Source organism: Pediculus humanus, genomic scaffold, assembly GCF_000006295.1.
Source record: "Pediculus humanus corporis 1103172108212 genomic scaffold, whole genome shotgun sequence".
Classification (NCBI taxonomy): domain Eukaryota; kingdom Metazoa; phylum Arthropoda; class Insecta; order Psocodea; family Pediculidae; genus Pediculus; species Pediculus humanus.
The window spans coordinates 80,526-103,600 of NW_002987782.1; the positions used below are offsets into that span (position 1 = coordinate 80,526).

General features: G+C 30.2%; 2 protein-coding genes across 2 annotated transcripts; one reads left to right on the forward strand and one right to left on the reverse strand.

The window, feature by feature from the left end:
• Nucleotides 1-1,242: 1,242 nt before the first annotated feature.
• Phum_PHUM441120 (cutilin-1 precursor, putative) lies at nt 1,243-3,930 on the forward strand (the record flags this gene model as incomplete). The annotated part of the gene is made up of 3 exons (XM_002429542.1): nt 1,243-1,300; nt 1,579-3,436; nt 3,834-3,930. 3 exons carry the CDS (start codon nt 1,243-1,245, stop codon nt 3,928-3,930), a joined length of 2,013 nt encoding a protein of 670 aa, XP_002429587.1.
• Nucleotides 3,931-7,849: 3,919 nt separating this feature from the next.
• Nucleotides 7,850-15,231, reverse strand: Phum_PHUM441130 (uncharacterized protein; the record flags this gene model as incomplete). Its single annotated transcript, XM_002429543.1, has 7 exons — nt 7,850-8,196; nt 8,271-8,424; nt 8,505-8,657; nt 8,729-9,126; nt 9,204-9,503; nt 11,602-11,724; nt 14,856-15,231. The coding sequence occupies 7 exons, from the start codon at nt 15,229-15,231 to the stop codon at nt 7,850-7,852; spliced, it is 1,851 nt and encodes a 616-aa protein (XP_002429588.1).
• Nucleotides 15,232-23,075: the final 7,844 nt, after the last annotated feature.

A 23,075-nucleotide genomic window follows, 5' to 3' on the forward strand; every position in this document is an offset into this window, starting at 1 on the left:
ATGAAAAAAAAAAAAAATAATAATAATAAAATCGATTAAATATAAAAAACGCATGCGTTTGTTCGTTTGTCCTCTCGTTTGTCGTGCGAGGAAAGAAAGGGGTACCTGAAAAAAAAAAAAATCGATTCCTTAAAGGCACATCACGTTCTAGTTTTTATTTCGTTTTAAAAAAATTCAAGTTTAGAATTTAACGTTATCAGACAACCAGTCGCGACGTCTCATTTTAAAAAAAACTTCCTATAAAAATTATCATTATCATTATTATTATCATTATTATTTTTACGGCGGCGTTCCGGTTGTCACATTTTTTTTTGTTGTTGTTTGCATCAAATAGGAGGAAACGATTATAAATCGTTAAAAAAAAAAAAAACTTCATTCTTGGCAATTATTTTCTGGAATGCATTCACACAAGGAAGTTAATGGTTGAATTGCTACCGGGGTTCTAGTTACACGATTTTTTTTTTTTTTTCGAAAGAGAGAATTTGGGGCAATGCATTGAGCTCGAAGGTAAACCTCACCTTGACATTGGAATATTTTTTTTTTTTTTTTTAATTAAAGTACAACCGCCGATTGGATTTTAGTCGATTCCGTACTCGTTTTGAAAATTATTATTATTATTAATAAGTTCTCGTTTCGTCTATATTGTCTGTTTCCGGAATAACTAAAAAATAAATTTCTCGAATTTCCGCTTCTCTTTTTTTTTTTTTTTTCAAATTTCATTTCCTATTGGAAAAAAAAACAATTAGAAAAAGTTGGGAAATTTTTTGCCCCCAGATCGTATACACTTTGATATACTTTTTAAACTTCCGGTAAAATTTTGCAAAAAGTGCCCTACACCTACCCCCTCCCCTACTCGACGACAAGAAAAACTCGTTTCTCTCGATTATTACAACCGCAAAATTTCAACATTCGTTATTATTATTATTATTATGAAAATTATTTTTATAAAAAAAAAAAAAAAATCTGGGTCACAAGTTTATTAGTAAAAAAAAAAAAATCTCTCAAACCGGAAACGATTGCGTCGTTACATTTTTTTTTTTTAGTTAATTTTATTCCTATTATTATTATTATCATTTGCTAACGCAAATTCGCGATTTTTTTTCTTTTCTTTTTTCCATCGCGAACCAAAAAATGTAATTTATTGTCTTCTCCCACGTTAATTTCGAATTTTCACCCTACAAACGGTTTTTTAAATTTAAAAAAAAAATAAAACAAATATGGCGGACGATTTAAAAATTTTTTATGTTTGATTTCTTACCGATTTTTTTTTTTACGTACGAATGGATTTTCGAATTTGACCGTTAATTTAAAAACGGGGAAAATTGTCGCAAAACTTTCAACGAAACGGTTATTTTTATAAATCGGTTAAATTTATAACCGGTAAATTAAAATTAAAATCCGTTTATTACCGGCGGCAATAAAATAATATTAATTACACGAGTAAATATTTTTTTTTTTTTTTTACCGGAAGTTAAGTTTTTTGTATCACGCGATAGTTGTTCGATTACAAAAAAAAAAAAAATGTCGACCGTGTAAATTTTTAATTTTTTTTTTTTTTTTTTTTTTTTTAGACGGCAGCTGGAGAAGAAGTTGACGTGGTAGAAACCGTAGCGGGTAATAATCACGTCGAAGGAGGAGGAGGAGGAGGTGGAGGAGGAAATCACGATATTCCGGATGCGAAACAAAGTAACAACGCTCAGGATAGGGAAGATATAGATTTGGGACTGGAAGAAGAATCGTCACGTCCAGAGGATCAAGAAGCGGCGGAATCGGGATCGAAACATAATTACCAACCGCCCCCCAGCAGGGGTCACCCGATCAACTTGCCCAATCGTTCCAATGTCGGTCCGCATCCCAACAAACCCTTTCCGAATCCTCATCACGGTAAACAACCAACAATTTTCGATTCGAATTCGTATCAGGGCCCTCCACCACCTCCTCCACCAATACAATCCTCGGATGCATCGGATAAAGTTTACAAGGTAATAGCGGCTAATCACGGAGGTTTGGGTGGTTTGGGAGGACTCGGAGGAGGTAGAGGTGGAAATCCAAGTGGTGATCCTTGGCCGGCACCGATGCCTGACATGCCAAAAATAGTTTCGTTGGATGTGAAATGTGAAAAAAGCTCGATGAAAGTTTACATAGGATTCGACAAACCTTTTTACGGTATCGTTTTCAGCAAGGGACACTACAGCAACGTGAATTGTGTGTACCTTCCCGCGGGACTCGGTAGAACTTCTGCTAATTTTGACATAAGCATACACGCGTGCGGAACGGCCGGAAATACCGAAAATGGATTGTACGGATATGGAGCCGATTCCGGTTCGGGAACTTATTTCGAAAACATAATTGTCATACAGTACGATCCTCAGGTACAAGAGGTTTGGGATCAAGCAAGAAAACTACGATGCACGTGGCACGATCAATATGAAAAATCCGTTACGTTCAGACCGTTTCCGGTAGATATGTTAGACGTTGTTAGAGCTGATTTTGCCGGTGACAACGTTGGTTGTTGGATGCAAATTCAAGTTGGTAAAGGACCTTGGGCATCGGAAGTATCCGGTTTGGTAAAAATAGGACAAACTATGACCATGGTTTTAGCTATAAAAGACGACGATTCGAAATTCGACATGCTCGTGAGGAATTGCATGGCTCACGATGGTAAACGAGCACCCATACAACTGGTAGATCAAAAAGGATGCGTGACCAGACCGAAACTCATGTCGAGATTTACTAAAATAAAAAATTTCGGTGCGAGTGCATCCGTACTATCCTACGCACACTTTCAAGCTTTTAAATTTCCAGATTCCATGGAAGTTCATTTCCAGTGCACCATACAAATATGTCGGTATCAGTGTCCAGATCAATGTTCCGAACCTCACGGATTATTGAACGCACACGCCGGTCTTTTGGAAGCTCACGCTTCACACGGTGCACCAATAACAGATCAAAATTACGGTTTGGGTCATCCTCATCTACCGATAGATGCTTATCTCGGAGTAGGAGGAGGAGGTGGAGTAGGTAACGGAGTAGGTGGTGGAGCTCACATACGTGACGAAAGACGAGTCGGAAGAAGGTATCGTCGTGAAACATCATCACCGGAAAAAGAAATCGGATTAAATCGTGTCATTAGAGTCGTTTCCACGGGTGATTTAACATTTTCAATTGAAGAAAATTCAAACGTGACGGAAGCACCCACCATAGTCGTACCTGCCGTCAACGACATGCCCGGCCTTATTTGCATGTCGACTCCAGGTTTCGCAGCAACTCTCGTCATATTATTATCGATATTAATAGTATCGTGTTTAATGTCTGCGATACTTTGCGTAAGATTACGACCCTTTTCCGCCATAACCGGTAAAAGTTTATCGTCATTGGTCGAAGCTAAACCTACGTCATTGATTCATATGAAAAAATCAAAATGGAGATTTTGGTCGTAGGACCCAAAGCAAAACAAAACAAAAATTAAATTAAAAAGCTTTAAATCCTTATTATTAAAAAAAAAAAAGAAACTTCGAGAATTTAGACTTTACCCCCCCACCTCCCCCAACCCTTCCATCCTCTCCTCTCTAACCGTTTTTACTGTTTCGACGCCATATTGCTTTTACTTTACTCCTCTCCCAGAGTAAAAGCGAGAGGAAACAGTTTCGGTCGCTTTCAATTCTCCTTCCGGAAAATTTTTTTAATCACAAACTTTTGTTTTTATTACTCTATGACCTCTTTTTTCAATAAAGTCTGATGAAGGTTATTATTATTATTATTAATTCGCGACATCGTTTAATGACAAAAAATAAAAAAAATAAAACGATGACGAAAATTTTTTTAAAAATCAGTTACTTGATGGCACAAGATGATGATGATGATATAACCACGAGAAAAAAAAATACTACTGCCACGACGATGATAAGGGATGTTGCATCTTGCGCTTGAGTACAAATATATATTTAAAATATTATTATTATTATTATTATTATTATTATTATTATTATTATTATTTAACATTCAAAATAAATTGGATGAATGTACAGTACATTACTGGTAATTTTATTTATATTTAGTTTTTTTGTTAACTTTTTAATTAATTAATTATTTATTATTATCATCATTACATATGTAATTAAGTATTATTATAATTATTATTATTATTTGTTATTAAAAAAAAATTAAATGTAAACAACAACAACACCTTAGGTTTGCTCATTAAGTAGTTTGTAGTTATAACAAAAAAATTATTATTATTATTATTATTTTCATACTGCTGCGTCTTATGTATGATGTTGCGAGTTTTTAAATAATTTTTTTTTTGTTTATTTATGTAAAATACATAACTAATTATTCCTTTTTTTTTTTTTTTACAAATACAGGTAAATGTGGATTTATTTCGTCCGCCACTTTAAAAAATTATTTTCAAGCTCGCAAAAATCATTTGGCGGTTTTTTTTTTTTTAAATTTATTTTTTACTTTATTTATTTATTTATTGTTTTATTTATTTATTTATTTGTTTAAATTTTTTTTTCGGACGGTGCCGAACGGTATCGACGTAATTAAATAAAGGCATAAATTATTATTATTATTATTTCATCACCGTCACCCCCATCATCATTATCATTATCATCATCATCATCATCATTATCATCACCACCACCAGCACCACCCCCACCACCATCATCATCACTACCAACATCATCATCACCACCATTATAATTATTTTCGTTAATTATTAATTTATTAAATTTTAATTATTATTATTATTGTGTAATTTATATATTTTTTTAAAATGTTGATTACGTCATCATTACTTATTTATTTATTTATTAAAACGAAGAGTGTGTGAAAAATGATGATATTTTTACCTTTTTTTTATGTATATATAAAAAACAAAACATACACATAAATAAATAAAATTAATTAATTAATAAAAAAATTTTTTCTATATTTTAAATATACCTCTCTCTCTCTCTCTCTCTCTCTTGTTCGAAGTGACCTGAACGCGCACGCGCATGCGCACACTCTAACGTACGTAAATGTCATGAAATTTCTTGTGAAAAGTTTTATAAAAACCGGATTTCCGGATTATAAAGTATTTTTACATCGAATTTAAAATCCCCGTTAAAAAAAGAAAAGTGTCAACATACACTTTTAAATAATAATAATAATAATAATAATTTTTTCATTCGAACACGTGGTGGTGACACGACAAATTTTCTCACGTTGTTTGTTAAAAAAAAAAAAATAAAATAAAAACAACTTACTTCCGGTATACATATCGGTGAATTATTTTGTTAACCCAGGTTAATTTTATTTCGCACTAACTTCCCCATCCGGTAGCAGGGACAGTTCGGGACTGAGACGAAGCCACTACTCGACTGAAACTCCTGGACGTGTTTCATCCTGCTCTTTTCCCGGGAGGAGGAGCGTTTACGGGAATACAACGTCCTTCTGAGCCAGAACTAATAATAATAATAAATAAAATAATAATAATAATATTATATTTAAATTTTAATATTAAATTTAAATTTACATTTTAACACGTTTTTTATAAAATAGTAAATTTATATAATACACTTTCACAATTTTCATTTTTATGTATAATAAATAAAAAAAAAGAAACAAACACAATAAACATTTTGTTATTAATTAATTTAAATTTGTTGTTGTTGAAAACGAACGTGGAAGAAGAAGACATGTATGTGTTTGTTTTTACAAAAACAAAAAAAATTTTATTTTATTTTTTCAATCTCACAAAACAAACATTACAATATATATCAATCATTTATCGTTATTAAACGTCATAAAATCCTTTTAACGGTTTTATTATATAGTACGAATGACGTCATTTCCATAGAGATACTTGTCATAGAGCGCACTCTACATCCCTTTCCGGTATCGACTCATCGCGTTTTCCGGTGTATCAAGTCCTATCGGATATATATACTTTCATAAATCAATAAATTAAAAAATTTTTTTTTTATGACGTGACGTCATCATTACCATTTATTATTATTTATTATTATTATCATTATCGGTAATTATATTTATAATTTAACGATGGGCACGTAGTAGTAGTAAACTCTACGTCACGCCACGCATTTTATCCGATTTATTTTTATTTATTATTAATCAATTTTCTTATTAATTAATTAATTTATTTATTTATTTTTTCTATTGTTAATTATTAATAATTTTTAATTATTATTATTATTATTATTTATTAATTTTTAAAAAAGTTAACAAGATTAAAAAAAAAAAAAATTGAATTATTTATTTAATTATTTTTATTTTTTCGATTAAAAAAAAAAAAAAGCATTTTATTTTCGTACCTGTACTCTAATAATAATAATAATAATAATAATAATAATAATAATAATAATAATAATAATAATAATAATAATACAATAGTAACAGTAATAATAAATTATTTTATCATCATCATCATTATTATTATTATTATCGATATGGAAAACAACATTTCATCGAATTCATTTGTTATTGTCACGTTAAGCGCGTGTGTGTGGTAAACGCGTGGTCGCATTTTTTTTTTTTTTAAATGATAATAATAATACCGATGATGGCGATGATAATAATAATAATAATAATAATAATAATAATAATAATAATAATAATAATGAATCGAATTTACATAAATGCGAGCGAGATTTGCATATAAATTATTTTTAATAATAATAATAAAGAAAATTTCTCTTTTTTTTTGGGAGCTATTCGAAAACGATTAATAAAATTATTTATTTATTTATTATTATTATTATTAATATAATTATTATTTAATTTTCTTTTTTGTGACTCGAGCCGACGAGACGTGAGTGACGTAAGCAAAAAATAAATAAATAATTAATAGAATCGTATAAATAATTATTACGTCATATTATTTTTGATGTATTATTGTTACTATTATTATTATTATTTATTTATTTATTTATTAACAAAAAAAAAGTAGAAAAGTAAACTTTTTAGTAATAATAATGATAATAATAATAATAATAATAATAATTACAATTAGGTTAAAGTATTAAAAATAATTTTTTTTTATTTATTTTGGTAATTAAATAAATAAATAAATAAATAATTTACAAAAAAAATTATGTATTAATGTACATAATAAATAAATAAATAAATAAATAAAAAGCTGTTTTCGGTGACGATTGGTAATAATATTAAAAATTAATTAATAAAAATTCAACAATCAATCCATCAATCAATCAATCGATAATATTATTTTTTTTTTTTAAATTTTGGTTTATAATAATAATAATATGAGCAAATTAAAAAAAAATAGATAATAATGATAATGATAATTATACATATAAATAAATTAATAAATTAATTAAATAAAATTATTTAAAAAAAATTAAAAACGTCTTTTTATTATTATTATTATTATTACTATTATTTTTATTTTTATTTTTTTTTACTAAAATTAATTTACGTGTAAATAGTAGTAACGTTGATTTTTTATTTGTTGCGTGTGTGTGTGGGGGTGCGTGCATGCGTGCGTGCGTGCGTTTCGTAAAAAACAACAACGAGTCGAACAAACAACGACGGGAAATGTTTGTTGTCGGTCACACTTTGTTTGTATACCCGAGACCGAACGCACACGCACACGCACACCGTAGTAGCAGAGCACGTTGTCCGAATAATGGACGAGAAACAAAACCGTTGTCTTACCTCTTTTGTGTTCTTTTTTTTTTTTTATCACTTACATCAAATTCTCGAAACATGTTCACGAACAACAAAAACAACAACAACAACAAACAACAATAACAAATTATTAAAAAAAAAATTTTTTTTTTTTTATTTAAATTGGATGCGTGTATGTGAGCATCAGATAATGTCAACCGTCGTGACTGTGATTCGACGTCGTGGAATTAACCGAATTTTGCGGACATGACGTCGACGATGGTGACGTCGTCGTCGTCGTCGTTTCCTGTACTCTCGGACGAAGCAATCTCATTGGCATCCAATTTGTCCATCCGTTTGAACCGTTGACGACAACGACGTTTCCGTTTCTGCGATGATGATGATGATTCTCCTCCTCTACCACTTCCGTTCTCCTCCTGTGTTGCGCCGCCGTTAATTGTTGTGCTTCTTTTTGCAATTGATAACGATATAAAAGAGAGCCGGCTACTAATGCGGCAACAACCGCCGATACTGCTACCACTACGAAAAGTATGCTGAAACCTATAAAATAACTTATTGTTATTTTTCTGAAATTACCCCCCGTTTTCCCCTCCTTCTCCTCCCTATTTTCATACCTGGCATTGGTAAACAAATCCCGTAAACGACTTCTTCCCTTATCCTACCCCTGAAAACGGTTACGGCTTCCGCTTTAGTATCCGGCGTAAATGCTAAATCGGCTTCCGATATGACTTCGTATATGCCACTAACCCCGACGTCAGCACTTCTCACCTACCCCATAAAAAAAAAATTATCGTAAATCCCAATTTCATTCAATGAATGAATGAATGAATGATTGATTTAAATCTTACCTTTCTGTCAGAAACGACGACGGATCGACGTTTTCTCTTATCTTTTTCCGATAACGATCTCGAATTAAATATCGATGCGGAATCACCATCTAAATTTCTCGGACCGTGTGGAAATCTTTCCTGTTCATCTTTATGACCCGGCCTCGGCATTTCCTATAATGTGTGCATATAGATATCATACCGACCGATGGATCGATAGTCGACACACGCACACGCACACTCACCTGAAATTGCGGTTGAGGCAAAGGATCTCCTCCTTTCATTTCTTCCGAATCTACTTCATCCGATTGTAAATATACGTGCTTGTGTGATTGAGTACCGTGGGACGACGATGATGGATCTCTTGCCAGAGAGCTGAAACCATTATTGCCACCACCACCACCACCTCTATGATGCGGCACCGAATTGGGCCTTTCGTCAAATCCATCATCTTCGTCATCGTCATCATCATCCTCGCCGCCGCCGCCGCCGTCGTCGTCGTACGTCATCACATCATCGTCATTATTATCTTCTCGAACCGGTTTGACGGACGATTGAATTTTTTGTTTTTTTATTGACGGACGCATGGGTGGTGGAACGTTATCCTTTCTTTCGATGGCATCATCATATTGACCACCGCCACCTAAAAATTTATTATTATTATTATATAATCAAACTGCTCAAAACGTTATTCAAATCAAAACATATGTTGGTTGGTACCCGTGGGTAAATGATGATGAAGTAAATGTCCAAAATCCGAACCGAACTGACAGTGGTCCAAACATCCGTGACGGCAAATTTCAACTTTGCATTTTATGTGAACGCTCAAAGCGTCGGGAAATTTAAATGCGTGAAAAAATGCATAAGTTATAACCGATGCTCTGTCGTCTGCTCCTTTCGCTTTTAAAAATCTACTTATCATTTTCGGCCTTAAAACGCATCCGTTTTCATCTGATAGCTGTATGACGTGTCCGGCTCCATCGGATGCTGCGCACGATTTCACTCTCATATCGAATTCACCTGCGAAAGTATTTTTAAAAAATTTCTTTCTTTTTTCCTTCTCTTTTCCCTTCTCTCTCTCTCTCTCTCTCTCTTTTGATATATTAAAAAATTAATAAATAAATTTCTTTTTTTTTTTTTTTTTTTTTTTTAAATAAAAAAAGGGAGTCAGCGAGCGAGGAGGGCCTCAAAAAAAAAATAACAAATGAGTCACTGGGTGTGAGAATTTAAATACCCGTCATTTACCCGAGGCCATTTATTATTACTCGTATTCGACCATATACCTTTTTTTTTTCTTTTACCTCAAGTTCAAAATTCTCTCATTCGAAAATACAAAAAAAAAAAAAAAAACCGTTCGAATAGAAAAAAAAAAAAAAAAAAACTTTCGATTCGATTCGATTACATTCGATACGATATTTTGTTTTTTTTTTAAATAATGGCGGAAAAATTTTCCTCAATCTTTCTCTCTCTTACTCTCTCTCTCTCTCTCTCTCATTCACAAATTTTTTTTTTCTTTTAATTTCACGTTATTATTATTAATATTAATTAATTTCATTAGAAAACAATTTGGAGAAGAAAAAAAATTTAAAAAAAAACTTTTTAATAAAATGATTTATTAATTTGACGCGTTTTCCCAAAAAAAAAAAAAAAAGAGAATGAGAGAGAAAGATAGAGAGAGAGAGAGAGAGAATTTCGAGCCGGTTGTTGTTTTACGTGTTAGGTTTTTTTGTTCGGTTGCCCCCCCAAGTAAAAGTCAAAGTTTTTTCGTGTCAAAAACATCATGATTTACGCGCGTACAAGTTTAAAAAGGTGGAGAATTCATTTCCAGAAAAAAAAAATATATACATGTAAACGCGTGCGTGTGCGTGAGTGCGTGCCTGCGTGTTAGCGCGTGTGAAAAATTTATCGAAAGTTTCAACAAAAAAAAAAAAAACAAAAAAAAGTTTTATTTTTTGTATGTTGGCAACGCGTAAATTTTTTTTTTTTTAATGAATGACACGTAATTTTCTTCTTTTTAAGTTTGCAACACGTAAATATTTTTTTTTAAAAGGATGATACGTAATTTTTTTTTTTTTTAAGTTGGCAAGGCGTAAATTTTTTTTTTTTAAGTTTGCAACACGTAAATTTTTTTTTTTTTAAGTTTGCAACGCGTAAATTTTCTTTTTTTTAAGTTTGCAACACGTAAATATTTTTTTTATAAAGTTTGCAACGCGTAAATTTTTTTTTTTTTAAATGGATGACACGTAAGTTTTTTTTTTAAGTTGGCAACCCATACTTTTTTTTTTAAGTTGGCAACGCGACGTAAAATTTTTTAAGAGAAAAAAATGATTAACGATCGATATATCTCGATATATCGAAATTCGCACATGTGCGAGTGATGCAAAAACTATAAATTATAATCCCGCGAAATTTCATAGAGTAAAAAAATTTAAAGTTTTCGAGAGTGATAAGAATGATAAGAATCCATCCGAATTTTTTTTTTCGTTTCCACTCACGCACACTCGCACCTAATAATAATAATATTCGACGAAAAAATTTAAAAAAAAAAAATTTTCGTAACGATTATGGCGAGGTAGTAATATCGATCGATCGATCCATCGATTAATTATCGCGTGAATTTGTTTTTATTTTTTTTCGGGGAGGGGAGGGGGGAAGGAGCAGCGAATATATCACACACATTCATCTGAAAAAAATTCTAACGGAGATTTTTTCGCCGTCTTTTTTTTTTTTTTTTAAATGGCGAATATATTCGCACACCCTGTCATCAAATTTATTATTATTATCGCGAGTAAGTATTACTTGTTGTTTGTTGTTTGTTGTTGTTGTTGTTATTATTAATAGCGAGAAAAAAAAGAAAAAGGTATCGTTAATGCCACGCCGCGTTTAATAACCACCTTCGGTTATCATTTTTTTCGTAATGGTCAAAAAATTTTTTCTTTTTTTGGATGAAAGGGGGGGCGAGGTGAGGTGACGTGGGGGGTGCTGAAATTTCGAGAATTTTCGATCCGTGTTTTCGAAATTGTGGACGGGGGGAGGGGGGAGGGAGAAATTTACGTAATTGTTTAACCGATCTACAACGATCTTGAAACGTGATTTTCTTTTTTCGTGTGATACTAACCTCGGTAATCGTTGATGGCAACAACTAATGTTAAAGTCGAACCTAAAGGTACGATGCCACTCACTGGAGGAGCCCAAGGTCCTTTACCATGTTGAATTTCCATCCAACAATCGACGTTGTCGCCTGGAAAATTTAAAAAACAAAAAAAACAAAAATTAATAAACTTTTTTTTTTTTCTCGCGCACTAAAAATTATAAATAAAATTAAAAATGTTAATTGAATGACTGAATGACTGACTGATTGAATGATTGACTGACTGAATGACAAACTCTTAGTTTTTAACACGGTAATAAATAAATAAATAATAATAATGATAATAAACGAAAAACGGTTATTTCGAGTTAATTTTATACGTAATTTTCCGCTTGGATTTATTATCAAAAAAAAAAAATCTTTTTATTTTTGTTTGTTGTTGTTTGTTGTTGTTGTTGTTGCTATTATAAAGCAATAAGAGAGAATGGTGGGCCTGCCTAAATTCTCTGGAGAGAGTTCAACTTCTTCTTGGCTAACACTACTGATTTAAAACATTGATTTATTAAACGAGTTGGACCTTTAATTGAGTGTTTGTTGTTGTATTGTACGGTTTTTTTCCAAAAAAAAATAAAAAAACAAACCCGTAATTTTTTTTTTTGTTTCTTCTTCATTTTTTTTTTTTTTTTTAAAAGATTTTCACGTAAAACCGTTAAAATTTGATAAGAAAGTAGAAAAAGAAGGAAAAAAGTGGAAAAAATAAAACGAACGTTAAACGGAAAAATTTGTCAAAATGGCGGCTGCCATGGATGACGTTACGCTCCACATTTCTCCATAAGAATTCGATAAAAACAATTAAATCCGATATTTTCCTCGTTTGTCGTTGTTGTTCATCTTATCACAAAAACAAACACGCCGCGTTAATTATCATTTATTTTTCATCGTAAATAAAAAAAGAAAAAAAGAAAAAAAAGAAATTCTTCAATTTTTTTCACCGTCAACAAAAACGTCAACAAGTTAACAAGATAATTTAAAATTACCTCCTCCTCCTCCTTTTATTATTAATAATAATGATAATGATACAACCGACAAACGGTTGTTTATTAAGTCAAATGAGATAAAATGTGTCCGTTATAAGAGTTAATAAAGAAAAGAAATGAAAAATAACAACAACAAACAACAACAACAACAAACCGATAATGATAAATTGATAATAATAATAAAATTCATTCATTGAATCGTTAACGTGTGTAAAGGATCCACTATTTTAAATTTTAAAAAATCGTGTCATTAGAAAATACATTTTGTCATTATTATTTCATCATGATAATTCCAAAATTTTTTCTGTGTCTCGCAAAATCTCGAATATTCTCGCCCTTTTTAACCGTTCCAAAAAAAAATTTCGTTTGGGTTTAAAAAAAAAAAAAAAAAACTATTTCCGGTTTGTTATTGATTTTAAAAAATTTCCCGCCATTTTTAAATTTTCCGTTTCGTTTAAATTTTTATCAAGCTAATGAATGTGATTTCTCTCTCTCTAAGTTTCTAATATTTCCGGTTTATTTTCCGAATGTTAAAACTCATCGATACCATTTGAGAGAAATATTTTCCCGACTGGAAACGGAAACACCTGTCTGATACTCTTTTATTCCCCCTCCTCTCCCCTCGCAAATAAATTTTTTTCGAATCGAAAAAAATAAATAATGAGAATGATGAGAATGATGATGATGACAATCGAAACGGTATAAAACCGGATACAGTTAATAAATAAATTGTTAATTAATAATAATAATAATAATTATTATTATTATTATTATATGCGGTTTCATTTTTTTTTCTTTATAAAGCCAATGAACCTCATACAATCACACAAAAAAAAAAAAATTATTTTTTGTGTTTGTTGCGGTTTTTTCGGAGAGTGAGAGAGAGTGTCAAGGTTAAAATGATACACACACACACACGATGATGATAATGATGATGATGATGATGATAATGATGATGATGATGATAATGACCTCATTCGGTTTTCATATCGAGGATCGTCAGTCAAATTCATTACAAAAAAAAATTATGAATTGTTTAAACAATTTGAATGAAAATTAAAAAAGACGTGTGCTCGTAAAAAGGTGTTGCGCGATTTAAAAGAAGTGATGATGTTAATGATGATGATGATGATGATTCGTGAGAGCATAACAACAACAACAACAACAACAATCGGTTTGTTTTAATCAAATAAAAAAAAAAAAAACATAAAAAGGAAAAAGAAACCAACGATTGAATTTCACGTTTTTATCTTTTTTGCAACTTTATTTCATCATCATCATCAACATCAGTATAAACATCATCATCATCGCATTCATCCATTGCTATAAAACAAACCGGAAATGGTTTTAAATAATAAAAATTTGAAAAATTTCTCTCGACAACAACAAAAAAAAATTGTTTGCCATTAAAATTATATACATATGTATTTTTTTTTTTGTTTTTTTTTTTTTTTTTTTTGTGTTCGGTTGTTGTTGTTGTTTGTGTTATTGAATGAAACAAGAATTAAAAATGTCAACACATACAAACACGAGTTTTTTTTTTTTTTAAAAAGAATTAACGGTTTTTCTTAATCAAAAAAAAAAAAACGTGACGCGTGACATCAATAAAAAAAAAAAAAACAATATGGACGAACGAAAGCGCGAATCACTTTTTTTTTATAAAGATGATTTTTCAAAGAAAATAAGAGAGAGAAAGAGAGAGAGATAGAAAATAAATCGCGACATCGTCACGACGTTGACGATGATGACGACGACGACGGCAACTAAATAAATAAATAAAATAAAAAAAAAGTTAAATTAATAAAAATAATAAAAATCCAACCGAGTCGCTTCTTGTCGTCGTGTCATTAGACACACGATACCCGAATACGTTTACCTCGTTACACGCGTGTACCCCCGTTGTTTCCGGATTTTATTATTATTATTATTATTATTATTAATTCATGCAAATGTTGTTATGTCTTTTATTATTATTATTATGTTGAATTCGACTTTTTAAATATTTAATTAATAAAACATATTTTTTTATTTTGTTAATAAATAATAATAATAATAATAATAATAATAATCCAATCGTGTTGCAAAACATGTCTTTATTCGACCTATCGAATTTCATAGAGTAACAAAAAAAAAACAAAAAATTAAATTCTATGACGTGTGAGTTGTTTTCGTCAGGCACCATTCGTACGCTTTTTTTTTGGTTTGGTATCATTATTATTATTATTATTATTATTATGATCTTACCTCTGAAATCAAGCTGTATGACGTCAAGATCGGCTATGACCATCGGGGGTTTGGATGCTGTTTTTTCATAATCGTTAAACCACTCGCAACGGAGTCTCTTGGCTTCGTCCCACACTTCTAGCAAGTCTTTGTCGTATTGAACGACCACCGTGTTTTCGTAAAACTGACCGTGAAGATCGGGTTTGGTACCGCATCTCGCGTATGCTATACGAAATGAGAAAAACGTCCTTCCCGCAGAGGGAGTCACGTACACGCACCTCGGGTCACCATATTGACCCTTGGAAAACACTATTCCCTCGAAAGGATGTGTGAATGATAAGTGAACGTCCATGTGATCCTTTCCGCACATGACTTCCAACGATTGGATTTGCGTCATTCCTTCCGGCCTTTCCAACGGCCATATGTCTCCTCCACCGCCACCGCCACCGCTACCGCCAATACCTCCACCACCGCCACCACCACCTCCTCCGGCCGACGCGGAACCGACCTGAAAAAATAAAAAAAAAGTTAAAAAAACTGTTAAAAATGCAGAGTAATTTATACTCTAATTATAAAAAATTTTTTCGCAATTAATTCGTGTCAGGAGGTAAAAGTGAAATAAAACGGAAACCGGTTACACGAAAAAATTTTTTTTACACGTCGTTACGAGCGATTTAAGAACAAACGCAAACCAAGAAACGACGTCGAGAAGAAAATCCGTTGGAATTTTATTTATATATACTTATCAATGAAATATTTAATCTACGTATGACTAAATGCGAGCGAGAGAGAGAGAGAGAGAGAGAAGCTAATGACACGATTAATTTCACGTTTGTACGTTACACTACGATTGTATCAAATTATAACAAACAATTGTTTGTTATATTTAACGGAATTTTTGCGGCAAGAAATTTCCAGAAGGTATCGAAATCAATTTTAATAAAAACCGCAATAATAAATCGTCCGACTTTTTTTTTTCTTTCTTTCTTTCCTTCCTTCGTCGACGTCATCGTCGTCATGACGACGATGACACGCCTGGTGTCACTTTTTCGAATTAAATTTAACGGAAACGTCGAAAACTGGAAAAGTAACAACAATAGAAGGAAAAAAATAAAAATCATTTGATCGGCTATTTGTTTGTTTGTTTGTTTGAACATTAATAAACTTTTCCATTTTTTATTCTTCTTTTGTTTTGTTTTAAACGAAACCGGAAATAGATGATGGAAGGAAAAGCAAAAAAAAAAAAAAGTTTATTTATTGGCATAAGGTGCGTCGCAATTTTTTTTTCTTTTTTTCAAAACTACGGGGCACACCTTTTATTTGTGGCAAAAAAAAAAAAAAAAAAATTTCCACGCCTCGTCGGGGAGCGTTTTAAAATCCGGATTGTTTTTATTATTATTATTATTATTATGAAAATTAAATGGCGGAAGTTTATTACGTAGTTTATTGTATTTAACAAACGCGTAGTTTTTTTTTTTTTTTTCCATTGATTTTAATCGTCGAGTTTGTTATTTGTCGATTTATGGTAAATTATTTATTTTATTGTTAACGGAGCCGCCATTTCGTTTTTTTTTTTTTTTAACGAACTTTTTCAGGTTGATTTTTAACGTTCGTGTTTTAAATTTTCCTCGATGAAAACGAACGAATTAAAGAGTAAAGAATTTTAACGGATTTCGTTCGAATTCTCGTGAAAAAAATAAAAATAAAAAAAAATATTTATATAAACAATCGATCGTTAAAAATCGAATCGATATATCGATCGACGATCGATTTATCTATCAATCATTCATTATTTCTCTTAGAGGCGTTTCGACGAAACCCGGAACCTATTTAGTTTTACCTATTTGGTTCAGAAAAACTTTCTCTCTCTTTTTATCTTCCGTTTGTTCTTTTCTCTCTCTCTCTTTTTACCTTCCATTCGTTCTTTTCTCTCTCTCTCTTTATCTACCATTCGTTCTCTTCTCTCTCTCTTATTTTATTTCATTCTTTCCATCTTTCTTTTTCTTTTTTTTTAATATCATTTGTTTCTTCTTTCTTTCTTTCTTTCTCCCCCTCTCTCTCTCTCTCTCTCTCTCTCTCTTTCTCTTTCTCTCTCTCTCTCTCTCTCTCTCTCTCTCTCTCTCACTCTTCATTATTTAACCATTAAAAGAAAAAAAATGTGGTTTTTTATTTTTCCCCGTCACGAAAACTGGAACGACGGACCCAGAGTTGAATCCTTTCGTGTGGTTTTCATTCCATTCGAATCCAATGGAATGCAAATCGTTGATGAAATTCGTTCCATTTTCAATATAATTGACTTATTATTATTATTATTTCCTTTATTAACTCAAATAATAATAATAACAAACAACAACAAATCATTATCTCTCTCTCGCTCTCGTTGTTTTTTTCGATAGATATTTTTTTTTATCTAAGAAATTTCGTGAAGATGGTATTAAAAAAATAAATTCGTTTAATTATGCGTGCGGGTGTGCGCGTGCGCGTGTGGTTTTTCCGTTTCCGTTTCCGTTATTATTGGCAAAAAAAATTATAATTAACGTCGTCGACGACGACGACGACGACGGGATGACTTTTTACAAACGCACCGCGTTCTTGTTATTGCCATACGAAACTAATAAATAAATAATTTTATTACTCTCGTAATTTTTATTACATATTTTTTTTTTTTATTATTGGATCACGTGACAACACAAACAAACGAACAAACATACGATTCATATAAATTAACATAAATTATTAATTAAAAAAAATATTCTACTTATTTATTTATTTATTTACTTTTTAAAAAAAAAAAATCATTTTACCATTATTATTATTATTGCGAGTAATTTTACAAAATGGCGTCGCGTCTAAACCGGAAACGAAACGAAACACAAAAATAAATTTTAAAATTTTTTTACCGCCATTTTTTTTCCGTTTTGAACGGTGACGCGTCAATTTTGTTTTTTATTTTCCTCGTTTTATTTTTTTTTTGCACATGGTTTCCGCCACGTTTATTACATTACTCTAATCCCACGAAATAATAATAATAATGATAATAATAATAACTTTTTTTATTAATTTTACGGTTGATGAAATTTAATTATTATTTTACGGTTTTTTTTTTTTTTTTTATTTACAATTTTTGATGAGTTCGATAAAGAAAAAAAAAAAAAAAAATTTTTTTTTTTTTCGTTACACAAATAATGCGTTACCCCCGATTAGCCGTTAAAAAAAAAAAAAAAAAAAAATTATTTTACCGTTTTCTCTTTTTTTTTTCTAACGCCACGATATCGTGATCAAATTATTATTATTATTATTATTATTATTGATACACGTTAATACTACGAAATACTAATTTTGTAAATAAACAAAAAAAATATTAAAAAATAAAAATTTATTGTTATTAAAAATTTAAAAAAAAAAAAAAAAACTTCGTGAGATTTTTGACTATTATTATTATTATTATTATTATTTAAAAAGTAAAATTTTAAATCCTTAATTCGTCACTGTTTATTATTTAATCATTATTATTCGTATTATTTATAAGATACACATTTGATAAAGGAATGATTGATTGATTGATTGACAATTTTTTTTCTAATTTAAATTTTTAAAATCAATAATCGTTAATTTTTTTTTTTGTTACATATTATCATCATCATCATCGTCGTCTTCATCATCATCATCATCATTATTATCATTATTATTTAAATTTAATTAAAAAAAACAAGAATCGCAAAAGCAGGGCAGGTAAATTTTTTAAATATTTTTTTATTCCAGGTATTTATTCGCAGTCGTGTCCGAAAACTTTTTATTTTTATTTTTGATCTCTAACAAACAACAACAACAACAACCAAACACGAAAAAAAAAATATTGATAATAATAATAATAATAATAATAAATGTTTTCAGGTGTAAGAAAACGATCATCATCATCATCTCACTTTCTTTCAAAAAGCAGCTAACAATAATAATAATAATAATTACTATTTTTTTTTTACTAACACATACGTTCGTTCGTTCGTTTGTTTGTTTGTTTGTTTGTTCATACGCACTCTCATGTCGAATTATATTATATTTATTTCTGCAACCATTTTTATTTTTTTTTTTATTTTTTTAATTTGCAAATCATTTTTTTTTCTCCGTTACGAAAAAAAAGAAAAAAAAATTTTTTTTCCCCTTGTAATTTATTAAATTGTTCATCTACTCTAAAAATACTATTTCCCCTCCTCCCCTCCCCTCTTCCCCCCGTTTTAATTTACTTTTTCCTTTTTTTTTCTACCGGCTATTAATTTAATCATTGTAATTTAAAACGCGAAATAAAAAAAAATTAATATAAAATCATTCGTATACTTATTTCAAACGTTTTCATTATCATCATCATCATCATCATCATCAACATTACAATCATCATCATCATCATTATCATCCTCAACAATAAAATCATCACCATCATCATCATCATCATCAACAACAATCATTATCATCAAATTTAAAAATCGTTAAAGGTAAGAAAAACAACCGGAAATTCTTTTTTTTTCCTGTGAGTGAGTGTGACGTCATCAATGAGACGTCTCGATGAGATATTAATAATAATAATAATAATAATAACGTTTCCATGAAATCCGAAACGATAACAAAAAAAAAATTAAGATGTTACACAACGTCATCATCACTACAACTGCCACTACTACTATTTATGGAAGTTTGTAAAAAAAAAAATAATAATAATAATAATTTGATACGTACAAGAACGACACGACGACCATTATTATTATTATTAATAATAAAACAAGCAGAAGAAAATGTAACAACACGTCATCGCCAAGATTGTGTGGCGTTGATTACAAGTTTTTGTTAGAAAAATTTAAAAACGTCAAACTCATCATCATCATCATCATCATCATCATCAACATCGTTTCTCGTTAGTATTTTAAAAATGACAAACAGACAAACAAACAAACAAACCGACCGACGGACGTAATATCCAGTCAACAAGTTTTCAAACGGATACGACAAACAACAAACGAAAAAAAAAAAAAATGAAAGAAAACGTCTTAATTAGACTTTTCCTTTTTACCGTCCTGCCCTGAATGCAACGATGGACCGCCATGTTTGTTTTCTTTCTTTTTTTCGTACGCTTTACGTAATGTCGTGGCAGAAGAAACTTAGCATAAACGACGATTCCAACGAAGTAAACATAAGGAAAACTTTAACCCTCCAATCAATTTGTCTTTAAATACGCTCACGCACGCACGTAAGAGATGATTCTTTTTTTTTTTTTTTTTTTTAAAAATGGTTTCTTTAATAGATAATTAAAATTAAGGAGAAGAAGAAAAAGAAATAAGGTACACGATTAAACGAGACAAAATAATTTTTATCCACCACGATAGTAGTAAATACCGTGTGATTAATTATAAGCCGACGTAAATAAAAACTTCCATAAAAAGTTAAAAAAAACGTGACTCTAACCTTCCTTTTTTCTCTCTCCAATTTCCAAATTTGGAGTTTTTAAATCAAAGAGTTTAAAGTTGTTGATGGTTTCGAGGCTTCGTCCATCAGGAATGCCGTTTATTTTTTTTTTTTTTGTACCACAACAACAACAACAACAAACAACAAACACAACAACCGACCAACCGACCGGACAATCAGAAGTCAATAAAATAGTAAAAAAAAAAAAAAAAAGGTCACGAACGAAGATCATCGACTCTCATCATCATCATCATCATCCGACATCGCTAATAATGCATTCGAAAAATAATAATAATGATAATGATAATGATAATAATAAATTATTATTATTATTATTATTATTATTAATAAATAATTCCGTTCGGAAATCGTTCGGTGAAGAAAAAAATTTCGTTGGAATTTTAATTCCACTTTAAAGGTGGCCATGACGATCATGATGATGATGATGATGATGGTGATGGTGATGATGATGATGATGATAATGATGATAATAATAAAAAATGTGTGCGTGCGTTTTTTTATTTGAAGAGAATCCACAAATCCGACGGGAATAAATCGGGAAAAAACGTGGAAGCAGCAGCAGAAGCAGCAATAGCGGCAATTTAAAAAAAAATCCAAGTAATGTTGGCAATCCTGAATACCTTATAACCGTTTTTTTTTTTTTTCAAAAATTCCCGGCCGCCATTTTGATGACGAAAACAAAACGGAAAAAAAAACGTGGAATCAAGAAAAAACAAGGAGGCACGTTTTCCCCGCCGTCTCTTTCCCTCCCTCTTCCCTCCCCTTCCCTCCCCTTCTCTCTCATTCTTTTATTTGTTTGACGATATTAATAATAATGATAAAATATATTTATTTATCATTTTCATTTTTTTTTTGTTAATGACGTCATTTGTTAATAACAACCTCTTCCCGATACTTTTTCAAACGTGCGTAATTTTTTAATATTAAAAAAAAAAAATGTCAAACGTCGCTACTATCACACAATAAACGCCCAAAAAATAAAAAATTTAATAATGTTAATAATAATGATAATAATAATAATAATAATAAATTTTCATCGTGAGAACTTGTCCCCTTATTAATAAAAAAAAAAAAAAGAAGAAAAATTCCTAACGGGAACGCCTTCGTTCAATCACAAATGATGATGAAAATAATGATGATAAAATACGCGCGGGTTTTTAAAAAATAACTCTCGTTATCAATTAATAAATACATAAATAAATAAATAAATAAAAACAATTGTTAATAAGTTAATAAGACGAATATTAATTTTATTAACAATCCGTTTAGTGCCACGGTTATTTATTTATTTATTTTTTTATTTACACGCAATCTCTTTACTTTCGACGACCCCGATGATAATAATAATAATAGTAGTAATAATAATACTGGTAATAATAATAATAATAATAATGATAATAAAACATTAAAGACGATGCGACGTGTATTTTTTTTTTATTAACAAATTAAAAACTCGCGCGTGAAAAAAAATTCTGCCAATGCGTGATGATGATGATAATAATACCAATAATAATAATAATAATAATAGAATAATAGATAATTACGCGAGTAATAAATAAATAAATAAATAAATTGAAAACTTACCAGAAGAATAAATAAACAGTTAAATAATTCCCAAAATGGAGGTCTACTCCTTCCCATTTTCATTTTGGTGCCAGCTTGATGGGCCTTAAACAAAAAAAAAATAAATAACATAAATAAATAAACAATACATCAATCATTAATAATAATTATTAATTAAATTATTATTATTATTATTACGCGTTTGAAAAAAAATGTCGGACGTACACTCGTGCTAAATAATAACAATAAGCGGTTTTATTTTTATTAATAATAATATTATTTAACCCTCGGGAAGAGAATAAAGGCAAAGGAAAAAAGAGAGAGGAAGGGAGGAAGTGGGGGGGGGGCGATTTAATCAAAACTTGAGAAGAGAGAGAAAGAGGGGAGGATGCTGTAAAGGAGCAAAAAAAATTTTTTTTTATTAAACGGTAAAAAAAAATTAATGACGTTTAAATAAAATTATACTTCCGTGCCAAATTCTCCCCTCTCCCCCCCAGCTTTACCCCCCCAATTAAATAAATAAATAAATAATTGTTTCGTCAAAAAAAAAAACAGGAATAAATTTTTATAATTAAGGACCATTTTTTTTTTCGGTTTATTTGCGTTAATTAGACCGAATTTTCTTCGGGGCACATTCAATTTTTATATTTTTTTTTTTTTTGGGGAGTTGTTAGCCAACGCCCTGTTATATATACTCATCTAATCCATCTTTATTCAGTCAGGCCTCCACCATTTAAACAAAAAAAAAAAAAACAAACTGGAGAAAAATTTAAAAAAAAAAACAAAACTCTTCTCTCGTTTATTAAGCCAAAAGCTAAGTTTTTTTTTTTTATATAAACTCGATACGAGGTTTTTTTTTTTTTTTTTAAACGTTTACAATACTAAAAAAACGTGGAAGTAGAAAAAGAGAGAGAGAGAGAAAGAGAGATCATTTATGATATTTCACGAGACTTAATATTAAAACGTTTGATGTTAATTATTTTTCATTTTTTTTTCATTTATCGGACGTTAATTATTTCCTCTAGTTTTTAATTTCACACAAAATTTCCCCCCTCCTCCTCCTACCCCCACCTTCGTTCGTACAAACAAACAAACAAAAAATTTTTTATCTTTCCTTTTATTAATAATAATAATAATAATATTTAATCCGTATTAATCAATTTGACTCCAACGTGTTTGTTGTTGTTGTTTCGGTAGATTGAA